A 19997-nucleotide genomic window follows, 5' to 3' on the forward strand; every position below is an offset into this window, starting at 1 on the left:
ACTCTGGTTTGTGTATATTTGAAACAGCTAGTTGGACAAAATGATAAACCTAGAGATAACAGCTGCTGTTCAACAGTTGATAAAGTTATTTCTGATAAATTAATCACAGTATTGTCCACACCATCACTATTTACCTTGTTTATTTTCGGTTGCTGTAGTTCTTCTTGCCTCTTCCTCTGTAATTTCCTTTTCCGCCTCTGTTTCCTCCGTTGGTTCTTTCTACTTCTTGACCCATTGTTTGGTTGCGTGGTCTCAGAGTTTGCCGGCGGTCCTCGACTAAAAAAGATAATTCTTCCCCTGGTGCAAAATTGGTGGGAATTTGTAAAGTTTTGCGACCCATGTTGTCATCTGATCCAACACTACTATCCACGCTGCTTGATTCGACTGAGGAAAAATTCTCACTAGTTTGCATATGAGAAGTCGATGCTATGGTGATTTCACTGTTGTCACTTGTTAGTGCTCTACGTTTTATATTATCAAATTTCTTCGAAAAGGTGAACACTCGTCCAGTTTCATAGTCGTTTTTGTCTCTTGCAAACTTATAGATTTTCCTTTCTTTTATGGTTTCCTCATGTTTGTTCAGCCTGGATTGAATATCTTCGAGTCCTTTCTTTATTTGTTCTTTGTTGGCATTTTTTTCCAATAAAGCATTGACATCTTCTATTTCTTTTAGTATTCTTTCTCTGTCAATTTCAGCATATTTTATTAGAATTATTACCATATTCATCGAAGCGTCTAAATTGTTGGTTGCCCACTCCTTTAACATCATGGGGTTGGGGTTTTCAAATGAGGGCGCAATCATGATTCTTAGTCCACGCGGGACTCTCCCAACTTCTTTGTACTTTTCCAATGATTTCTTTTCCCACCATTTTGTCATCTCGGTACGATGTAATTTTTCTAGTCTTTTAAGCAGGGTTTTTACATCATTGCCATGGCTTGGATTGGTGTCTTGATTGATATATGTTTCTTCTACTCTTGAAACATTAGAAAACAGAGCGTCCGCTGCTGTTTCACGGTCCTTCAGCGCGTCTGCTGACGATAACATGGTTGCGTAATCTGCATACACTACTCAAATATCCAAACGTGATCTTTACGAAGGATAAACAATAAATATATTTCCACTGTCTCCCCGCCTGCAATGTCTATCTGTATGTTTCTCTGAACCGCTTACCGCAAGGATTGGACAGTCTGGAACCTTTGGCGTCCTCCGACGCCACGGGACCTTGTGAGCAAATCTTCACGGCAGCCCAGCTCAGTTCCGACTCACAGCATGCGGAATGCAGGGGGCTGGTCGGCAAATACCCATTCCGGGTCACGTAGCAAATTCACTTCCGTGATGTCGACTGACAAACCGCCAGCCTCAGATGGAGAGAGGGTCCGTAATGACGAAGACAGCCGTACTTCGTCCGAATTATAGGAAAGCCAAAGTCCTGGAACAATCCATAATGGGATCCAACAAGCAGGTACGGACCACGATGTGGAGAGTAAATTCTTTTATTGAGTTAGCAGATTAAAGTGCAAAGTGCATAAAAAGTCTCACGCAAGTGCTCAGCCTGACGCGTTTCGACTGCCCACGGCAGTCTTGATCACATGACGCGCAGGACCAATGATTGTCTTTATATAAGGTAACTAATGACTTAACCGCTTAGATAATTGCCAACACAGTTTACGAGTAGACATAAACAAAGGACTGCATGTTTTGCCATGTATACAGATGAATACAAATATTCTTCTAAACGCTAGCACATTTAGCCAATCAATGTTAAATGGAAAAATATAATTTATCACCACGGTAGGTATGAGAATACATTTGTCGAGTTAGAACATAGTGTTCCTATATGCTCATTACCTAATCTAACGTTGCTGTTCTAATATTAAACATACAATGCTTTATAAAGTTATTACTATTTGTGAACAATCTGATTAATTATTAAGAAAAAATGTTCATTTATCACAAATCACAAATATCCAACTTCACTAAAAGGGAAATCATATTATCCGTTATTAATGATTCTATCTAAATGTATAATACATTCTTGTTAACATATAATGACTGGCATTTTTGCTTATCAGCAGAATCAATTTATAATACAATTTAAATAATATATTGTTAAAAAAAAAAAACACACAAGTCCATACAAATATAATAGGCATAATTAGCGGTAGTTATGAGCAATGGTGCAAAATCGTGCAAAGTAACGTGCTGTTTTTAAAGTGCATAATAACGTAAACTTAATAAATGAATATAAAGTACATAGCAGCTTATAGATCATATTTCTGTCGTTTTTCCATTTTTCAAGGGATTTGAAGTGCAATGTTCGTACAGATACACGCGTCATCCTCTTCAAAATTGATCATATTAATAATATCTAATGAGGCAAAGGAATCAAAATATTTTTGCATTAGAATTAAATACAAATTTGAGATGTCAAAACTGCTAGTTAGCCATATAGGAACGTATAAGTCCATCAAATTCAAAGCGTGGCAGCAAAAAGATCACATATGATTGCACAACTAAAATGATGTCTAAAATAGATAAAATCTGATGATTTAAAACTAACCCTAAAATCCCATAAAACCAAGTAAAATCTAGATACCTAGATAAAATATGGTAAAAATAAGGATAAAACGTCAGTGAAAATAAACCAGGAACCGATCAATTCCTCAACATCATTAGTTCATTATAAAAAGTTATGCAAATCTTCATTATTATTAAGCCCATTTGGCATTTTTGTATCTAATAGCATAATGAATTCAGTCTCCGCTTGTCTGTAAAGGGAACTACAGTAAGGGCACCGCTGGAAACTCTCTCTCTCGAAAGCAGCGAAAGACGTCACCCCTAGAAATGGTATGTGTGTGTGTATATATATATATATATATATATATATATATGTATATATGTGTGTATGTGTGTATATATATATATATATATGTGTGTGTGTGTGTGTGTGTATATAGCCCTTTCTTACGCTTTACTGTGATCTTTTATACATGGCCCGTTACTTGCAGCGACTTTCCCTTGTGTTTTCTTGGTGAGAAACGTGTTCACCAGCAATTTTTAAACTTGCTAGAAACGCGTCATTTCGTTACACATTCGCTTTCTTTTCTGTCATATTTTTTTGGAATATACTCCCGCAGCCAATAGAAATTTCACTCTCAATACGCCAGAATTTGTTTTCCAAGTCGTATTAACGACCGGGACAGATGAACAAAACAATTTTTTATATTTTATTACAATGACTTCAAATTAATAAATGAATCATTTCCAATTTAAAAAAAAACATATTAAATACATGTTCAGACAATGACGGGCATATAAACAGATTCAAATTAACGTATCACTCAGTTAAAAAAGAAGAATCCTTTACAATGTGTTGTCATCCTAACTAGCAATTCAAACTCTTGAAAATATTTCCCGTCGGTGGCTTCTTTAAAAACAAATACATCAAAAATCACAACAGAGCTTGCGCACATTTTCTAGTGCTTGAGAGGCTTCGTGGCACTCTGCTTGATATGTAACCCGTTATTTGACATACTGACGTAATAGGAGGGCACTGCTTGCAGCCCATTTAGTGTCAGCGTTTGCTTTAAGGCTCACACCAGCACTTGTGAACATGCTAACACTATCGACTTTCTAAGAGTGCTTCGATTACTATGCCGTGGTACCGCTAGACGCTTCCATCTAAATATCTCCATTGCATGTTTCTTTTTAAAACTGCCTGATACAAAGAGCTTTGAAGGGCCTTTGATTGGTGTGAGCAGGTGTGAGCATTCATTCAGAATGTGCGCAATTGTCGGTGAGGCATTGTCCCCCACACCTACAGAAAACAGCAGCACATCTGGCTGTCGCTTGGGGGGGGGGGGGGAGGGGGGAGGCCCCATCCTCTGTCCAGCTGTCGAAAGCCTTCTTCTCATCTGCGTCTTTAATGGGATTACATCTCTGCACACGTCTCCCTTTAGCAGAACAAGAAATGCGGCCGGACTTCAGATCACCGGATATGGAACCAGCAAGATGGGTTTATAATCCCAGCTCTGCCCATCACTTAAGAAAACTGTGTGACCCCGAGCAAGTCCCTTGCTTTCCTGCTCTCTCGGTTCCCTTACCCTCTAAACCCAGTAGTGCTTCACAACCTGGAATCAAACCGAGCGCTGCAAAGCAGAAATGAGTCCAATTCATCTGATGGCGCCTGTTTTCTAGAGCACTTTAGAGTGACGTTTTCGTTATCACTTTTTAAACTTCCCATTCTCTGAGGTATTCGTCACCCTCGAGCTTCGTTACTATTTTTAGCATTTCCTCGCGCATTAGAGTGGGGACCAAGCTCGAAGCTAGCGTGCGATTGTTGGAACGTATTTGAGAGATGTTTTCGTTTGTTTGTCAGTGATGCTGTATTTCAAAGTGTTGAGACCCTCCCAGGCCCTGGGTGTAGCGAACAAGGTATGCAGGACTGCACTGTATCCTACTGCTTACACGTCGATAAGACTGTGGGTATTTATGCGCTTGATGCAAAAGGCGCCCTCATCTAGGTGCTAACAAGGCGCAGCCACTCTGCACTAACCATCATGATACGGGGCAGTGATTCTGATCTCCGAGCCGATTGCTGGCATCACTACCTGCCGCTTCCATAGACACACGACTCGAGGCAATGACATGATTCCATGTAATCCTCTTGCAGCAAAATGGCAGCCGTGGCCGATGCTGATGACACTTAAGGAAAGCCGTCCGTATCTGAGCTTCACAGGCAGATCACGGCTCACTATAAAATCCACAGGACAACTGCATTCTGCTCTCCCTGGAGGGGTGCACAGACCCTGTAATGGAACCGAACCCTCACTGCGAGGGCGACATCCTTTGTGGTACAGTATGCTTACTCTATTGTGTTGTGATTGTATTTATATAGCGCATGCTACCCTACCTGCTTCTAGACCTGCGTGGCGGCAAGGGACGCACCGAAGACCGCGGAGCCCACAGGCTTGGACCACGGCCTGGCCGTGACGGAGACTGCGGCCTGCTGGGTCTGTAGGCGACTTCCCGGGCTCTTTGCTCGCTGACCAGCTGCTAGCCATAGCGCGAACCGGAACAGACCTGGAGTGACGCCAAGTGGCGAGCACTCTGAGGGACCCGCAACAGAGATTAACCACCAAGCAGTGTTTGTCTTTCAGAGGGAAGGCAAATTCTGGGAAGCCCAGCCAAACCCGTCATCATCCTGACTGCCGCACCCAAAGTTATTGTTGCAGCCACTGCTGGAGGGAGAAATAGGTCCCAGTAACCACTGGACCAAGAACAAAATGGAAGAGACGCCATGCACAACAGACGTTGTGCGCGTGCACATCATCGCACGTGTCTGCCGCTTGTTTATATATGCATCGCACTTTCACCTTACAAGTGAAAGCGTGATGCAAAAATAAACACGCGTGCCTGGAAGAGATGCCGTGAGCGAGCTAAATCTCCAGTCCGGGTGGGCGGGGCCTAAGGGCGACAGGGCGGACACAAACCCCGCTTCCAAAGAAGCAGGACACAAAACCAACGACTATAGGTCTCGCCAAGGCGAGCAGCGCATGCGCTGCAACGCAGACGAGACCTAAAAAGCTGATGGCTATTCGCCTAGGAGTACTGCCATCTTTAGCGGACAAACCCTCCTCTCGATATGAAGGCCCGAAAATGTGCAGGCTATGTGGCGCCATTAAAGAGGATTTTACACACATGGTTTGCATATGCCCCGCATTAAAACAAGCACGCCTCTTACTATTAAAACGATTATTCAACGAGAGGGCTATTCGTACTTGCCGAATGGCTATAATGCATAGCCTTAATTCTACAGAACCCCAGCTAAATGGCAAACTATTGAAATTCTTGCAACTCCACGACAAAGCACTCAAACAGGGCTCCGAAAGTACAGCCCCAGTAGTAGCAAGTGGGCAATATTAAACAATTGGGCAACATTGAGCAGAAGATAGCTGCACAAATATTTTACGAGACTCCGACATTTCTCGAAAATTGCAATACAGCTTAATTTCTCTACTTGCACAACAGCACCATATAATAAGTAAGTTAAAAGTTACTGGTCTCTTACCAGAAGGAAATGACCAGCACCTAAGATGCTAAATGATTGTATTAATATATATTAGTGAAATAACGGTGAGAACGCTTAAGTAAAGCACAAATCAGGGAAGTAACTGCAAAGTATTCTATTCAAAATAGTTTTATTTTGTATTACTTGTAAAATATTGTGACGTTTTTAATAACTTATAACAAGAAATAAACTGAAACAAACAATTACATGTCTAAAATGGTTGTCGAACAGAAGTCTCAAGTTCGTGGGCAGCTTTTTGGAGTGTTTTTGTATAGACATTGTTAATACCCCTTGTTTTTTATTTAGTCGTGGCTGTGGGAGCTGGTGACGATTTCTGGATTGAGCTGAAATATGATGATTCTGTCGACGCTCACTGTAGTACTAATTTTTTTCCATCAGAATGTGTCAGCCGGTGACAAGCCCTCAGAGTTGGTAACAAAAGCAAGTCTCATCACGGTGGGCAGCACAACTGCAGCAAAACAAGTCGGGCCTGAGCAGAGTAACAATACAGCCACCCAGTTAGGACCTGTGAGCCAGCCAGCACCCACGGGTAATCCAGCACCAGGGGAATTGATAACTCCATCGCCTACGTCCAGCCTACCAGCAAATAAGAGCAACACAACAGCAGCCTCAAAGCCTTCTGTGGTGCCTGCCACTCCCACGCCTCCAGGTAGGTCTCTCTATCCTTTCTACATTTCTACTGCTCTGCCAATATTTCCAATATATGCTTATCCCTGAGACTACAATATGTCTACAGTGCTTTACGTCCCCCTTGGGGAGAGATTTTCTGACCATTTGTTCCTCTTGTCCTTCAATTGTACAGAATGTAGTTGATGAGAGATATCTGTGCTTCGGTGACCCTGGCTAACTATTTTACTACACACCACTGTTGTTGGGTGTGTCTCTGAGAAATATTAAGTGAAAAACGAGCACTGAGATAGCCAATTATTTTGGCTTTTCTTTTAGTCTACATAATTTTTCAAACTTCATAAATACACGTAGTACATTCCGTATGGGCAGTGTCACTTCAGTTTCGGCCACATAGAAAAGATAAAATAGAGCAGCATCAGTACAGATTTCCCAAGCACACACAGTAGTTACAGTACTTACAACAGCAGGGTAGTTCATCCTCACTTAAAACAGTGTTGTACAAGCAGCAGCAGTGCAGGTTTCTCTCACACATCCGACCGATACAGTGCTGCAGCACACAGTGCTGCAGCACACACAACAGGCACATTAGTGGCAGCAGTAACAATAACCTGCACATACGGCTCCTCTGGTAAGGAGGAGGTGCATCGCCCCTCCCCCCTGCTCACAGAGCAGTAGTTAAAAGAAAACTAAAATGATAATAACTAGTGTTCATTTTCCTTTCCTGATGCGGGGCACGGCTGGACTGCAGAGCAGGGAAGGGGAGTAGTGGTTTGCCTTCTCCAAGGTGTTTCATGTTGTTTTGGCCGGCCATCTGGAGTCTGCCACACTTTGCATGTTCTGCTCACAGGCCGCGTTACGGCTTGGGTGCCGAACATGCCCCAGGCTCCCATTCCCTGCCTGAGTCCCGATCCACACTGATTGGCTAGGGGAGTCAGGAGTCTGGGTGTTTCCTGCTTACAGGAGCGAGAGGCAGCGGCGAGCGGGCGGAGTGGCTGGGTCTGACTGCGTTTTGTTTTTTCCCCCAACCCTCCCCATCCCTCCACCCCGGTAAATAGTGGCCACCACTGATGTTGAACACAATCCACAGCAGTACAACCTTTCCTCATAGGACATGAAAATGGTCAAGAGCCTGCATAGAGAGATGAGTTCAAAAGAACAAAATCAATAGCTAATTAATATGATGCAAATGGGTGCTAAAAACATAGGAGAAAACCACCAGCACATGGGGTGTAGGCCGGGCCCTCAGATCAAAGGTTTAAAAGCTTGTATCTGGTTGTTGTGGTAAAGCATTTGCCTTCAACAGAAGAAGTTTGTGGCAAGAATGGAAAATACCCAAAAGAGCCCTTTTTCCTGTCCACTTGGAAAGGCCATTCATATCCATTTATTTATATATTTTTTAAAACATACTCTATTCCACTTGCAAACGTTTGTCTCAGGAGATGCATCTGCCCGTTTCTCACGCGTACACTCAAAAGGTGACGGGACCAATATTTGCAAATAGTCCAGTCCTCTTTCAGTCTCTCTGGGTATCAATGTAATGCATCTTTTTTGCTGACTGTTCAACTCTAGATAGATGCCCGCCCTATGTAGATCAGCACTAGATCTGCCCCTCCTGAGAGTAATACATGCCGAACGTCCAGGTGAAGCTCGATACCAGAATGAAATAAAACCCACTCAGAACAGTTTTGGCCTTAATTGGCCCAGTCAGTGAGGTATATCTTGGATCCTGTGGCAAAATGAAGAAGGATCCCACCTCTGGTGCCTACCCATGGCCACTTAGGGTGTTACATCAAACAATCAAAAAGTAATAGGAAAAATGCTGCAAATTTTCTGATGCACCAGCCATAGGACTCGATATGCACCCTACTGATCAAGCCCAAATGACCTCAAACTGGTCGTGGAGGATTTGTGTGCTAGTTGAGAAGGGGCCTGGCAGTTGAGGAATACCTTGATTACTTACCAGTAATCTTCTTTACTCCTAGTCCGGATGTCGTCCCCCCCCATTAATTACTTATGAGGTGAAACCACATCTCGAGACAGGGAAAAAGAACAGGAAAGTGCTGAAAGGTGATCCTCCACCATAGGCAATAGTCTACAAGGGTACACATTACCCTGAAATGCCAAGCATCCTCCAACGTCTGAAGGTCTCCGTAATGGGGAGGGCGGGAGGTTCCTAATGAATGGTAACGGGACATCCGTACTAGGAGTAATGAAAATTACCAGTAAGTATTCAAGGCATTACTTCTATGTTCCCCTGTCCCGTCCCATTCAATACTTATGAGAAAACCAAAGTGGTTCCAGCAAACTCCAAAAACCCTGAACATAACGGACACAATCAAGGCAAAATCCTACAAACACAAAAGGTTTAATAAAGAATAGATATGGAAATCAGCTGAAGAAAATCAGGGTATGGCCGAGTCCAGAACACCCGGACCATAGTTTTTATGAGCATACATATCATTTTGCAGATGATAATGGCGAACACAAGTATTTGGACCAGCCCAAGTAGCTGTACAGCAAATCTCAACAATGGAAACACCCCGTGCCTCTGCCTAGGAAGAGGAAAGGCTCCTAGTGGACCGCCCCTGAATGCAGCCTTGGGGGGGAAACTTCTGAAACAAAGTAAGCCAGAAAAACAACCTGCTTGATCCATCTGCTAATGGAAATCATGGAAGCCTTCTCACCCCTACGAGATGACCCAAAGGAAACTAGGAGTGACCTGGTGCAGTATAGAAATACAGACTCTTAATTGGCGAAGAATTCTGATGTCCTTGTATTTGTTTTCTCTTTAGCCCACCAAGGCCTAGCTGTATGAACTGTAAAAGGTCAGCCTTTCTTCATTTGCTGGACCAACCATCCTTGTTTACATCACATGTTATAATGAGGCCACAGTGGGATCATAACTTGGTATTGACATTCCTCATGTGTGTTGCCTACGAGCCAGTCCATAACTGCTTGCTGTATTTCCTAACCCGAAAGTCTCTCTTTCTCATTGGGATTGCATCAGACTGTCGCATCAGTGAACTACGTACACTTTCAGTTCCCTACACTACTTTTTATCCCCGGAATAACTGGTGTCGAGTACTTAGCAAGTCTTCTTACCTAAAGTTGGGGCTTCCTTCCATGGTGGGTAATTCATCACTCTTCCACCAGTATTCTTTGCTCCCCTTCACCCCTGGCAAGAGGAGGAAAGGTTACATATGTTCTACCCCAAAAGGCTCCGCTTTTTGTGTACTCAAGAGCAATGAATGCTAGGCTGTGCAGAAGAGAACCTTATTCTCTACTTTAAGATCTGCTACGCGCTTGCCAGGAAGCAGCCCGGGGAAGTTCTGAGAGGTCATTTCACCAGGGCTAAAGCTGCTACCACTCTGTTAGTGGAGGTAATGCCTGTACTTCATATCTGCCAGGCTGAAATTTGGGTGGCAAAATTTACATTCACAACACTGCTGCTTTGACAACCCGGTCTGGCAGGAAAGATATTTTGCCCAGTAAGTTTTACGTAAGTTTTTGGTCTGAGTCCACTCCACAGATCCTCCAGCTTGTGGAGGCACTGCTTTGGTATCTATTCTAAGATGCGGACTCTGTGGTTAGAAGTATCCATCGGAAGAAGATGTTTTCTTACATTTGGTAATGATGTTTTAGTGTCTAAAGGTGTTTTTGTGTATACTGTTAATTTCTACAGTTTCCCCATCACCCTCGCACCTCCCCTTTCTGTGGCATGACCTTTTTTAATATCTAAAGAGATCCAGAGTTAGTACTCTGCAAACTGTAAACAACAATTGTTGACACTCCTCATCTGAGGACGCTGAAAAGGAAAAAATAAGAAACTGACGTTAATGCGCACCATCACTTATGGAGCCATATGGTAGCCACGCGTATCTGTACAGCGCCACCTTCCAGTTCACATGAGCACTGCTTTAAACAATCTCCATATATGGTATGGTGCATAGAGAATATTCTAATGTGAGGAATCTGTGTTTTTCTCCACCATAAAGAACATTACCAATGGTGAGAAGCTTGTTCTATTTTTTTTCTCCATCCTGGCCATCAGAAACTCTTTGGAATTTTGACCTAGCCCTTCAGCTGTTTGATTCTTTCCTACTAACCTGGTAAACTCATGGTCTCTTAAACCATCGCCAAGACTTCTGCTCAGATTGCAAAAAGCCCAGAGTCCACTGTTTGAAATTTGAGTAGTTTTGGACCAAAGTCACTTGGTGCATTACTCTTTTAAAGTTCATGAAACTAGTGAGTGTTTCTAAAAGAGTATCTTAATGTCAGATTGATCTAAGAAGTGAGACTTTCATTGGACAACTATATGACATAGAAAATTGATATGATGACTTTCAAGAAGCCAGTGGCCTTGATACTTCCCCTGACTTGGGTGTCTCACCACCTGGTGCAGCCACTGTAGAGAGAGGGCTTTTTACACCATGGGCATGCAAATGGCGGTTGAAGTTCTTAATCTCCAGCTCCCAGCCTTAGAGGTCAAAACAAATGTCTCTATGGAAGTGTTCCAGCCAGAGCATACATCTACTGAGCTCTTCCTCACCTTCAGCGAGGATCTGACAGATACCATTTTGGGGGCATTGGTCAAACCATGCTCTTTTCCCGGTCAGCTGCCAGATTGTGAGCTACCACTGCCCTGAGTGAGCCTGCATTTTTATCTCTGCAAATTCCCCCTGAAAGCTTAGTGGTGCAGGTGTCTACAAGTCAGATAAACCTGAAAACCTTTCCCACTACTCCCCCATATAGGAAGTCAAAACAAATGGAGACCATGAGTAGAGGGTATTTTCTTCCACCAGCTTGGCCTTCAGATCTGTAAATGCCAGCGGCCTCCTGGGCCGCTATTCCCAAGCTCTTTGGGATTTGATGGCTGAGACCCTCCCAGGTGTCACAGAAGATCTTTGGCTTGTCCTTACACAAGCCATACAGGACAGTCATGATGCAGCCCAGTTTACAATTCATTGTGGCTTAGATACCACTGATTCCATCAAGCCAGTTTTTCCATTTGCTGCATGCCCAGCTGCGATCAACTAGTTTCTCTGGTGCTGTCCAGTCATCCTTTATGGGCATGCCCTTTGATGGGACTTGGCTGTTTGGGGATAAAACTGATTCCTCTCTAGAGCGTTTCAAGAAGAGAAGGTCACTGTCCCCCTAAGGGCTCCGCCTCGCCAACCGCCTAAGCCCGATTGTTCCTTTTGTATGTTCAGCAGTGGTGCATCATGCCATCGACCTATTTACCCTCAGCAGGGTTCACAGCAGTTTTGCGGCCAGGGCACCCTCCGGCTCCATCGTTGTGGCCAGCAAGCTGCTCAGTCTACTGCTCTCCCTTCCTCTGCAACCCCACCTGTCAAACCCCTTCATCATGCTCTTAGTAGAGTACATCTACCTGGTGGAGGAAGGCAGTACCGGCTGCTACTGAACCCGGGTGGTGGGGGGGGGCGGTGGGGACAAGAAAAGAAAACCTTTACAAACAACAACAAAAAACACTTACCTGAAACGGCTGCTGCCTCTCCTTCATCCTCTGTCGTCTTCCTTCACTCCTGGCTAGCAGCAGGAAGCACCTGCCCACCCAGCCTCCCCATAGCCAATCACAATTCTTATCTTCGCTCAGACGGAGACTGGGAGGGTTTGCATGTTCCTCACCAGGTTATGTAATGCAGTCTGGTGGGGGACATGCAAAGTGTGCAGAACTGCTCGGGCCACCAAGCAGTCCTACGCACTTCAGAATTGAAAACCACTCCTCTCCCTACTCCGCCAGCCCTGCACCGCCCAAGAGCCACTGACGTATATAGGAAAAATAAAATGATAAGAACAATAGTTATAATTTTTTTCTGTGGGGCGATGCTTAGCGGAGGAGCCGCCACTGGAGGTCAGTGGCATAGCAAAGAGGGGGGTGTGCCGCCCTGGGCGGCATGATTCTTGAGGGCGGAAGCGTCTGCCCTTCCACCCCCGCTCTTACCTATGGCTGTTGCTGCCGCAAAATTCAGCAGCAAACCACCTGCCCCCTGCTCTTCAGACGGCTGTAGGTCTAGCTACGCCACTGCTAGAGGCAGGATCCGATGCCAGGATTGGCCATGGAGTATGGTATCCAGAACTCCTGAGCTCGAGGGTCTGTCCTCCGACTGGACTGCCCCCCCCCCGGAAGGATCTGCCTTCACAATCACAGGGCAGGATTCTGTACCCAGGCCTTTGCAATCTCCACCTTCAAGCATGGAGGTTGAGCAGTGACAGCTGAACACCTTCAACTTTCTTTGATGTCATCTTGGCAGCCAGATTTCCCTTGACAAAAACTGTATATGCCTGTCGTTGGGACAAATTGGTGGTTTGGTGCAGCACATGCAAGATTGATCCCCTCCAGGCCAAATTATCTGACTTTCTGTACGTTTTGTCTCTTGCCCAGCAAAGCTTTGCTTTACCCACAGGTAAATGGTACCTTGTGTCTTAGCCTTTCTGCGTTTGCCGGACCAGCCCTCATTCTTTGTCCCTGGTTGAAATGTGTTTTTTGACACGTCTCCCACACTTGTTTCCTCCCTCTCCTCTCATTATGTCTCAGTGGGACCTTTACTTGCATATTTGATTTGCACTCCCTTTGAGCCACTTAACAGCTGTTATTTTGCAGCTCTTCACCCTTAAGACATTTTCTTGGTCACCATCACCTCAGCGTGGTGAGTGAGTGAGTGAGCTTCAACTTCTCTGTGTTTAATCTACCATACCATACACCACCTTCTTCCCAGGCAAACTGGTTCTGCGAACGCAACCACCCTTCTTACCAAAAGTTGTGATGCCGTTAAACATTGGTCAACCCATCACCCTATCAGCGTTTTGTGCTCTACATATTCCCCTCACCCCTCTAAGGAGACCCCACCCCACGCCTACACATACATAAAACTAAATCGGGAGGACGAGTAAGTACGTTCTTTTATATCTCTCATAAAGTAAGGAACGACCTTCCACTCCACATCAGAGCCTCCTCCTCTCTTCTTGAATCCTGCAAGAAGCTGAAGACCTGGCTTTTCAATAAACCATCTTACCAAAGGCAGGGCTAGGCGTACACACTTGCTCAGCACCAGGATACCTGGTGAGTGATAGTGTGCCTTACAAATACACATAACATCTCTAAGAGAGCGCTGAGCTCTTACATCGATTGTACCAAAGAAAACTTTTTTTAAAAAAAACTTCTGTTTGTTTTTTAAACAAACCATACATGTGTGTCATTTACGCTTATAATAATTGGCACGTTATCGTACAGCGATTTCACAATGCCTAAGAGCATTGGAGTACACACCGTTGTTCAGTAAGGCACAATAAAGCATTTACATAAACACCAAGATTTAGCTTACGTTTGATCAAAGCATCACACATGTCCACAGTCAGGTAAGTATTACCAGGTACCCGCAACACATTCCATCAATAATAAGCCGCTGTTCTGTTGACCCCAATAGTGTCCAATCCCGGGCGTATCCGGACAGTCCAAACGTGTCAATATGCAATTCAATCAACACAGATCAATAGCACCACAACCCTCAAGGTAATACAAATTCAATAGTGGTGTGTGTGTGTTCAGAACCCCTCAGGATGCAGGCACCTCTTGCTCTGTTGCGGGGTTCGTCCGCGGGTGCGCTAACAGATAGCACGTTAGGGGGCCCCAAATGTCCTTAGGCCTGGAAGTTCTTGGTAACAGTTCCGCGTATGTAGTGAGCTGTTCCTGACAATACACCAAGTCGTCAATCCAGACTTTGAACTTGGGCGCCCTTCCCCTGCCCCAGCGGCATGCCACTCGCCTTTTTGCCATAAGTAACGCGAGGGCCACTTATTGGCGGTGCGCCGCCTGCAGCGGTTTAACATATCCTAGCAGGGCCAGTAGTGGTGTGGGCTCAAATTCAGGGCTTCAAACACATGTCTCCAATAGTCATGTACTCCTGGGCATTCCCAGGCTAGATGCAAGAAATCTGTTCCCGGGGCCCGACACCTGTCGCACCTATCTGTATCCCTCAGATTATACCAATGCATCCGGGCCGGGGTGTAATACAATCTATGTTGGAATTTGTAGTGTATTATACGTAGCCTGCTGCTAGCCGAGACCTGCTCTGTCTGCGAGGAGCAGTAGTCCCATTGTTCGTCTGTCAATTCAAAGCCCAATTCCGTGTCCCAGCGCATTCTAGCTGGTGCAGGTGGTTCCTCTCTTTGTGTGTGCACTGTGCGGTATATCAGTGATACTATTAGTTTGGCTGTCGCGCTTTTAAGAGTCCGTTGTAGCGGGGTAAGTACTGGGGGCTCAGCTGGAAAGTCCGGAGTAAGGGAACAGATGCCCTGTCTGAGACGTACATATAAAAAACCATCAAGCAGAGTCTGCTACAAGCCTTGAAAGACGTGCTCAGCCTTTTGAAACTGACCTTCATGATAGAGGTCCCCCCAAGTTTTAATGTGCGTACGCTCCGCAAAATTATGAAATACTGCCTTTTGGAGAAGGGGCATGGTAGGATGATATGCAAGAGGCAGTAGTGGAGAATAGAGCAGGGGGGTGTCCAACATATGACCTATGCGTTGCCACGCTGCAACGGGGCAGGTAACAGTAGTCTGCGTCTTTTCCCTGACAGTAGGTGCGTCATACAGCACACCCTCAATCAGGACAGAATGTGCGAGCCAGTGCTCTGCCGCCACTTGTGGCATATATCTTGGTTGGTGCACCCAGAATTACGCATAGTGGGCCTGCGTGCTGATATAATACAATTCAAAATTGGGCACACCAAATCCTCCTTGCGAGTAGGGTCTAGTGAGAACATTCCACTGCAGTCTCGGGTGTTTACCCCTCCCCCCCCCATACCAAGAGTATCAGTTTGAGTGTTTTAAAAAAGTAGCTCCCCGGATGAAACAGTATATTTAAAAACCGATAAAGCAATTCGGGTAGTATCACCATTTTAATTAGGGACTCCCGTCCCGCCATAGAGAGTGTAATCCAGCGGGAAATGTAATCCGTTATGCGTGTCAGGGCCGTACCATAATTAAGGCGCATCAGTTCGTCCCTATCCCTCGCGACACGAATGCCCAAGTACCGCAACTCTTCCTTACACCACTCTAAGGGATAATCCAACCGGAAGTGAACCGTTGCAGCCGTCGGGGGAAAAATACAGGACTTACCCCAATTGATTTGGATCCCGGAGAGTTTCCCAAAGACAATGAACTCCCTGAGGATTGGGTTTAAATTGTGCTGCAGATCGCGAATATATAGAGTAATATCATCAACATATAAGGATATTAATATCTGCCTCATATTGCACCGCAGTGCTTTATCTTTATGATGCTGCCGCAGCTTCGCAAGCGCAAAAAGAAAGGGGGATAGGGGGCATCCCTGCTGGGTGCCCCTTGTGACCGGGAACGCCTGGGATATGCGACCATTTATGAGCACCTTAGCGACTGGCGAACAGTACAGTAGTTGGATCCAGGAGAGAAAGAGGGGGGGAGAGCCTATTTGCAACATCACCCCAAAGATATAGTCCTACTCGATTGAATCGAAAGCTTTTGTGGCATCTAAAAATACAGCGGCCAAGGGCAATTCAGAGGAGACATTATTTAACACAGTGAAAAGAGTTCTTAAATTATGGGAAGTAGCTCTCCCGGGCACAAAGCCAGACTGATCGGGAAGAATCAGATTTTCCATCAGTAAGCTGAGTCGGGTGGCGATGAGTTTGGCCAGTATTTTTACATCACAATTAAGGAGGGACAGTGGTCTGTAGGAGTCGCACTGATGGGGTGCTTTCCCTGGTTTTAAAAGCGAAATGATGAGGGCCTCTCTCATGGAAGGAGGAAGGCATCCAGTGTCCAAAGCATATTCGTAGACTTCGCACAGTATGGGAGCCATCTGATCTATATACGTTTTGTAAAACTCTATGGGAATGCCATCTGTACCAGTAGCTTTCCCCGACTGCATGTGCATGATTGCATTCCTTACCTCATCAAGTTCAAACGGGGCACATAAAAACTTTCACTGCACATCGCTCAGCCATCCCAATGTCATATCCTCCAAATAACTTTCCAGATTTAACTCATCTACCCTATGTGTGGTGTACAATTGGGCATAGTGAGTGGTAAAGGCATTGAGTATGTTCGCAGTGTCTCTATATACCACCTCACCCGGGCCTTCAAGTTCCAACACACAGTTGGAATAGCGTGGTTTTCTAATCGTGTCTGCTAGCGCCTTGCCTGGCCTTTCCCCCTCCCCATAATGTCGGGCCACCCAATATCTACCCCTGAAGCTTGATTCTCTTCGTGCCGAGTCCATATACTCAGTGAGTGTCTCTCTAAATTTAAGTTGGGTGGGATTATCCGGGTGTGAAGCCAATTTCTTCTCTAGAGTTTTGAGTTCTGTTTCCAGCTTGCGCAGTGTGTTCATGATGTCCTTGAGTACTCCTGACCCCTTAGATATGCAATAACCCCTAAGTGTAAGTTTGAATGCCTCCCAAATGGTCTCAACACTCTCTACTGAATCTTTATTCCGCACAAAAAAATCGCGCACCTCTTCCCTCAGCTCCTCCTGAAAAACCGAGTCTAGTAGAATAGGAGCATGCAGTCTCCACCTATTGCGTGGGGGGGCCATAATCTGCAGAGGATAGTGTAAGTTTGAAAGGGGCGTAGTCTGAGTAAGTATGGGCCGGGTGTTGCGCTTGAGATATGGCTGGGCCCAGCCCACGGGACAGAAACAAATAATCCAGTCACGCCCACGATGCCGCTTGCGCAGTGTAGTGTGTTCCCTCTAGTTTGTGGGGGTGAGTATGTCTCCAGGCATCAATCAGTTGGTAAGTAGTTAGCATGCTTTGCAGGACAGTGCGTGCTTTAGTATAGTGATGGGGGCAGGGTGAGACCTATCAAATTCTGGATTGCATGCAACATTAAAGTCTCCTCCCCAGATTATGTGGTTGGAGCCTATATCAAAGATCTTAGCCCATAATGCGGTATAAAAGTCCGGGGCGTCCACATTCGGCCCATAGCAGCAGGCCAGGGTGACTGAGTCAGAACCCAGTCTACCCCAAGCCAGGCATTACCTCCCCTGCGTGTCCCAGTTAGCCCCAGCCAGCTGAAAAGGTGTACGCTTCTTTATAAGTATGGCCATTTCCCTCGCATAAGATGAATAAGAGGAAAAGGTTCTGTGTTCTGCCCACTTACTTGCAAAAGTGTTGACACTCTGGGGATTAAAATGCATCTCTTGCAGCATGGCTATGTGCACTTGATGCCTGTCTAAATAGGCTGGTATGTGTCGCTTTTTACGTGGATCGCCCATACCTCTGATGTTCTATGTAACAAAATTCAGTTTCTTGGGACCTGTGTCAGCCACGGGCCTGTGTGCTTGTCAATGGAGAGGCCCATACCCAAAGGGTGTAGCCCAGCTCATGGGTGTGTATATACTACATTGCCATACCTTGTGCCAGAAGCTCAACAATTAAATCACATGCCATCGTTGTTAAGCCATGAAAAAAAAATCCTGTTTTATGAAGAACACGTGTAAACTAAAACATTCCCCCCACAATCCCCCCCACCCACTGAAGCAGCCCCAACTTGCCAGAAATAATCACCCACCCCCCTCCCCTTCTCCCATTGAAAACAAAGAAAGAAGAAACGAAACACACACTGCACAAGCCATACAGTGAACAACAGTGGGGGAATGCCCATGGGGGGGTATCCCTAGGTCACAGCACAGGTGCACCCCGCTCGGAGAGTCCCCCGCAGATGGAAGGGCTGGACTCTGGGGAGCCGAGGGTGCCCAGCGTGTACGGGAAAGAGCCCAGAGTGACCAGTCAGCTGAACAATTTACGTGATGGATACCAGAAGTCCAGCTGTCCAGCAATCGTAACCTTCGCATTCCGCCTTTCAAAAAATAATGTTAAGCAGTACAATAGTTACTGTGAGTCATCGTCCGCTCCCATTGAGGGGGATTGTTGCGACGCCGCCAAAGCTCCATTTGTGCAACTCGTGCGTTTCAAGTGTTTACGGAATTCTTCTACTTGTTGTGGCTTGGTGAAAAACCACTGTTTACCCTGGTGCATGACCCTGAGGCGTGCGGGGTACAACAGCGCATAATCAATTTGGGCTAGCCGCAGTTTCTTCTTAACGTCCGTGAACTTGCGTCTCTCCTCTTGGACCGTAGGGGTAAAGTCCGGGTAAATGGAGAATGTATTGCCATCATAGGTCAGCTGTTGTTTATTTCTCGCTACACTGAGTGCAACGTCCCGATCCCTATAGTTTAAAAGTCTCGCTATGATAGGACGCAGCGCGCTACCAGGGGGCGGGCGCAGCCCCAGGGTATGATGTGCACGTTCTATTATGAACTGGTTGTAGAAAGCACGTGGAAATCAATTTTTCCACGTACTCCTCCATCTTCCCTGTGTTGGTTGACTCCGGAATTCCTAGGATGCGAATAGTATTGCGCAGACTTCGTGCTTCTAAGTCCTCATTCTTTGCGGCGACAAGTTTCAGTAGTTTATCCATGTCGGCGACCTGTGTGGTGACCCGAGTTGTTGCATCCTCAGTATCCGAAATGCGCCTCTCTGTCTCCTTTATGCAGTCCTCATGCCCCTCCAGTTTGTGGGCAATGGCGTCCATACGTGATGACATTCTGTCGACCTTGTCCACGATGGTAGCGAACCCCTGTCGGACCTCCTGAAGAATACTCTGCACATCAGTAGTCTGCGCAGCCACACCCCCCTGGGCCTCATCTCTATTGTCCAGGTCCTGGTTCTCCTGCCAGCTCCGAGCGCTCCGCTTCGCTGCTTCAAAGTTGTTTGGGTTGACGGGTATCTGGTTTGCCCATGATGCCCTGTGTTCACAACACACCCGTTTATCCTCTATGCCGCTACGTGTGCCTCACGAGGGAAGGAGACGATGCACACAGCAACTAGTAGGGGCCAGCCGTAGGTGGAGTAGCAATGCAGAGGGTGTATCAAAGCGCCTGCCACCGGCGTGTTCGGTCTGCCAGGCGATCGCAATTCCCCCAGTGCGCCAGCAGTGAGCAATTCAGATCAAGTAGGCCCCTCGTCTCCGGTTGTGCGCGTTCTCGCAGGGGGAGTCAGGCCAGACTGGCGGGTTAAAAAAAGGGGGGGGCTGTGGGTTATAGTGCACCAATACCTCGGGGCCTCAGCTCATCAAGACGTCAGGACAGTCACTTGGGACGACCTCCACACATATGGCCAGCAATTTGGGGAGAGGATCCAAAGCGCCACCTACAATGTCGGTACTTTCACTTTTGCCACCGCTTTCACCCTCACGAACAGCACCCCTGCA

The 19997-nt window shown here is 45.9% G+C and overlaps 1 protein-coding gene across 1 annotated transcript in view; it reads left to right on the forward strand.

The window, feature by feature from the left end:
• The window catches only part of KIAA0319L (KIAA0319 like), a 941156-nt gene that overhangs the window by 374326 nt on the left and 546833 nt on the right, over positions 1–19997 (forward strand). The window contains exon 4 of the mRNA XM_085647985.1: positions 6471–6741. Coding sequence (XP_085504111.1) covers positions 6471–6741 — 271 coding nt within the window. The remainder of the gene's footprint in view (positions 1–6470; positions 6742–19997) is intronic.

This window comes from Triturus cristatus, chromosome 3_2 (genome assembly GCF_964204655.1).
Source record: "Triturus cristatus chromosome 3_2, aTriCri1.1, whole genome shotgun sequence".
NCBI lineage: Eukaryota > Metazoa > Chordata > Amphibia > Caudata > Salamandridae > Triturus > Triturus cristatus.